The sequence below is a fragment of the Penaeus vannamei genome, unplaced genomic scaffold (genome assembly GCF_042767895.1).
Source record: "Penaeus vannamei isolate JL-2024 unplaced genomic scaffold, ASM4276789v1 unanchor2314, whole genome shotgun sequence".
NCBI lineage: Eukaryota > Metazoa > Arthropoda > Malacostraca > Decapoda > Penaeidae > Penaeus > Penaeus vannamei.
In genome coordinates this window covers 1-4,667 of record NW_027215305.1, presented here as the reverse complement: position 1 = coordinate 4,667, position 4,667 = coordinate 1, and the positions used below count along the sequence as shown (strand labels likewise).

At 41.2% G+C, this 4,667-nt stretch overlaps 1 protein-coding gene across 1 annotated transcript; it reads left to right on the top strand.

The window, feature by feature from the left end:
- Nucleotides 1–2,342: 2,342 nt before the first annotated feature.
- Nucleotides 2,343–3,017, top strand: LOC138861181 (small cysteine-rich protein 3-like; the record flags this gene model as incomplete). The annotated part of the gene is given in 2 exon segments (XM_070120068.1): nucleotides 2,343–2,684; nucleotides 2,837–3,017. A coding segment is annotated over 1 exon segment (87 nt), but the record flags the coding sequence as incomplete, so codon positions are not given.
- Nucleotides 3,018–4,667: the final 1,650 nt, after the last annotated feature.

Here is a 4,667-nt window from a genome sequence, read left to right as displayed (position 1 = left end):
GAATGTGGAGAAGACTTGCTTGCCTGCCTCGTTTACTGTGATGTGGTATCGGTACAATGTTACAACATTCCCCTAGAGGCCGTCGTAAGTCCACCATTATTGCCAAGATTACGGCCTGTCCTACCATGCCAACACCCCCTCCCCGTCAATGTTAGAATTATTGGTGCCCTGGCCACCCTACCAAATACTGCCGCTCCACATGTCGATGCCCTCTGTGTGGCCAACCTGGTCATGCTGGATGAAACTCTCCTGCACAATTGCGCACATGATGCAATCGTGGCTGGATCCCCTAATGTATTTTATAGGGGCTGCCGGACAAAAAGGGTTTTTTAATTACTCCCAACTACAATGATATCCTTCGCTCAGCCCCTCCCTCTCAAGATGTTTCTACAGTATCTCTTTTTTATCCAACTTCTACCCCCTCCCTCTCCCAGTCATACTCTTTTGCTATATTCCGACACCCAATTCTAAATCCAGACGCTCCAATCTTTGCTTCCCGTGTACTTACCCCTCCTCCTAGCTCGACTCATCGAACAAAACTAGCTACGACCCCATCTTCTACCACATCCTCTCCTACATCAACCTCTCCTTTCGCCTCCCAAACGTCTGCCCCTCTTCTCCCCCTTTACAAGAGAACCTCCGTGTCTCAGACCTCCACAACCAACTTCACTTCAAAAACTCTCGTGGACATTCTAAACCCTATAATCATGACCCAAGATGCAGGCCTATACCTCATCTTTTCTGCAATGTCTCTGCTCCTATTCTTTCTACACAAAGTGACTGCCAACATCCATCTTCCACTTACTAATTTCCCCACTACACCCATATTATGGTTTTGAATGATTTCCTATTCACTTTTCGCGTGAAATAAAGAAAATATTTATTATTATTATTATTATTATTATTATTATTATTATTATTATTATAATTATTATTACATTATTATTATCATTATTTCATTTTATTTTATTATTATTATTTTTTTTTACAAAATGTCAGAACAAATCATGTTTCCTTGCGGTCACGAGTCAGCATCAATGCATTACAGGTTTTGGGATGTTGCAGTGGCCTATACGAACATGTGTTCATATATGAAGATGGCGGACATTCGTCCTAAATTCTTATATCTTCGCCTTAGTCCTCATGTCTTTGTCATGGACTGCTGTCTCAGCATAAGTGTGGAGGTTTAAGGACGTGACTGAATCATAAGTCAAAGTGGCCGCTGATCAACAGTTTCGCCTCTGTATTCCATGAACATAAAAGATAGTTAATGAATACTATAATAGTTAATTCTACAGAGTTCGCCGGGAAGTACCGCTTTGACCAGTGGTTCCCAACCAATATATGATAACTCCATGGACCCGTTCAGTGACTTTAATCATTTCAGATTCAGTTATTGCTAGTTATGAATAGAACGAACACATTATGGAAAGATTCTATCCTATCTAATAGTGAGAAATTATGTAGGTGAGATAAAATCCAGTTTAATTCGACGTCAAAACTTTCATACTGCTCCATGGCCCTCAGTTTGGGAACCCCTGGCCTAGACCATTGGTTCCCAAAGTGGGCGTTGCCGCTCCCCTTTGGGCGGTGGAAAGGCCTTGGTTATCAAAATAGGTGTTATTTGTGAAATACATCTTTGTGTTAAATCCCCCCCCCTCAAAAAAGAAAAAGAGAAAATGTATGGGGAGGAATCCAATGGGGCGCCGACCTGGAAGTGTTTGTAAAACACTGGCCTAGACCATTTAGATATTTTAGGTGTGGCCCATTTAACAATTGTATATAGATACATGTATATATATATATATATATATATATATATATATATATATACATACATACACACACACACACACACACACACACACACACACACACACACACACACACACACATATATATATATATATATATATATATATATATATATATATATATATATATATTATACACACACACACACACACACACACACATATAATATATATATATATATATATATATATATATATATATATATATATATATATATTGCAGAGACATGCACATGTATATACAGTAAGCGCGCGCGCATGTGTTAAACTGCATATTTTCATATTTCTATATTTCCATTTAGTCAATCAATCTATCTACATATCTGTCTGTATCTCTACCAGTAAATATAATCATACAGGTGTATTGACACGCTGGTACCTGGCCGAGGATATGTATGTGGGTATTTTCTTTTCCTTTTGCACAAGTGCCTGTGTACATAAACTCTTTGTGCGTCGCAGTATAAATGAATGCTACTCAGTTCAGTGAGATAGTTCGGTGTGTGTACAGCACAAGCATTTACAGCCACCATGTGTGAGGTGGAGCGGTGGCAAGCGGCCAAGGACTGTGGGGCGCAAACCAGATATGGCGGCTAACTGGCAACTCGAACTCTGAATGGGACTGAAAACAATCCCAGATTATTATGAGGAGTATAAGAATACTTGGAAGTGTTCAAAACAACCAAATAAAAAAGACAGAAACATTATACAATAAAACACGATGTGAAAAATATAAAACAATTAACGACTAGGCAACTGAAGGCCAAGCCCTCGGGTGTCGGCGACGACTCGACGCTGGGACGTTAGTTGCTCTCTGGATGGGTTCATGATCACAAGTCCGCATGGAGATTTAAATAATTTAATTTAGCTCTCGTGTGTAACAGAATTCACAATTTTTGTATCAATAAATGACAACACATTTTTCATGAAAGATACATGCACATTTCAGTCATTTGAATTAATAGTCGGATATATGTAGCTTCTCATACAACGCAATAATTTCGAGGTCAAAATATCCATTACAGAGCTTCATGACCAAGTAAATGCGAAGAGCACGACGCAAAGCTATGAAACGGTGAATCTGTATCAACATTCGAAGTAAAAAATCAGTGACAAAATATGCTCGTGAAGATGTGTGTGAAAATGCTGGTGTGCGCTGCGTTCCTGCTGGCCGTGATATCGACGTCTCAAGGATTCAATGTTGGTAAGTGAAAATACTTGGCGAGATCCTCTCAAAAACTTACAAGTGAAGCAGGCCCTGGAAATGTAGCATCACTTGACTGAATACATACAAGGCCGCGCCAAGCCTCACGCGTTAGGGGGAAGGCAGTTGTGTGAAAAATTCATGACCGGAAGGTAACCGCAGACCAGTTAAGTATTTGTCGCTTATATCGGTATTACTGCGGGCACGGGATCTCGAGCAGCGAATGAGACTGTCGGTAGCGTAACAAGTTCGCACATTTCGATTAGGGGTGGCACGCCCATTTCAGGGAAATCTAGCAAGCTGGACAAATTGTTGTCACTACCAGACCGTGGGCGGAGGGAAAAGGAGGGACGGGGGCGCAGGTTGGGGGGGGGGGGAGGGGAGGGAAAAGCTGAGAAGGGGGGAGGCTGCGTGAGGGGAAGAGGGGATTAGAGCGGGACGAAGGAAGTGGAGGAAAGGGAAGAATGAAGGCAAATCCTGCTGAAAAGGGTAGAATGAAGATAAATCGTGTTAAACAGAGACAAAGAAGGGAAAAGACAGCGTGGAGCAGGAGGAGGGAGAGAACGTGCGTGCGTGGTTCGCTCGGCGCATCATCAACTAAAATAGCACTCGACCAATCGTGTCCCGCATTTGTTATTCATGTCTAGTAATATCGCCCACAGCATTTTTTGAAGTATTTCAGTTCATTTCGGAAAAAAAGTAATGGCGCGAATTAACTACTGTACCTTTTAACGGGTGAGTTACACGTTTTATACAGATCATTGATAGCATCACCAGTGCAGTTAGAGAATACACGTGAGAGCGCAGAAAAAAGCACCTGTGGTAGATGAATTGGAGAACATTGTTGCTGTGTACAAGGAAAAGGCCCTCTATTTCATCAGTTTTGTTTTGCCATTGTGTAGATTGTTTAATATTTAATTTAGGTATTTAGTGTGAGATAAACTCACACACACTAAGTCAACTGTTGGCCAAGAACTTGATATACTATTTTAATGAACAGTAATAACATTTCCCTTAGCATTGTTTATTACTGCTACAAATTAAAACTGGAGGGAGGTGATTGGGAAAATAGAAATCACGTGTCTCATATGAATGTGTGAAGTTTAAGGTGGACACAAGTAAAAGGAAACTGAGATATATAAAACTATGATTGCACCATGCTTACCTTATTTAGATTTACTACGAGTCGTAACAATGCATAGGAAGCTTCTCATACTGTAGTCGTTGGTATTTCCGGAAGCGCCAGTGCCAGTAGTACTTTTTGACTTTGGATAAGTACTTGCTTGATGGGGAGCTGAAGACAGACATGCTGTTCCATTTTTGCATTTAATTTATAAGTACTAGACTATTTTCCGTTCACGCAATGCATTTCCTAGATCTCTCTCTCTCTCTCTCTCTCTCTCTCTCTCTCTCTCTCCTCTCTCTCTCTCTCTCTCTCTCTCTCTCTCTCTCTCTCTCTCTCTCTCTCTTCTCTCTCTCTCACTCTCACTCTCACTCTCACTCTCTCTCTCTCTCACAGACACATACACAGACACACTCACAGACACACACACAAACACACACACACACACACACACACACACACACACACACACCCACACACACACACACACACACACACACACACACACGCACACACACACACACACACA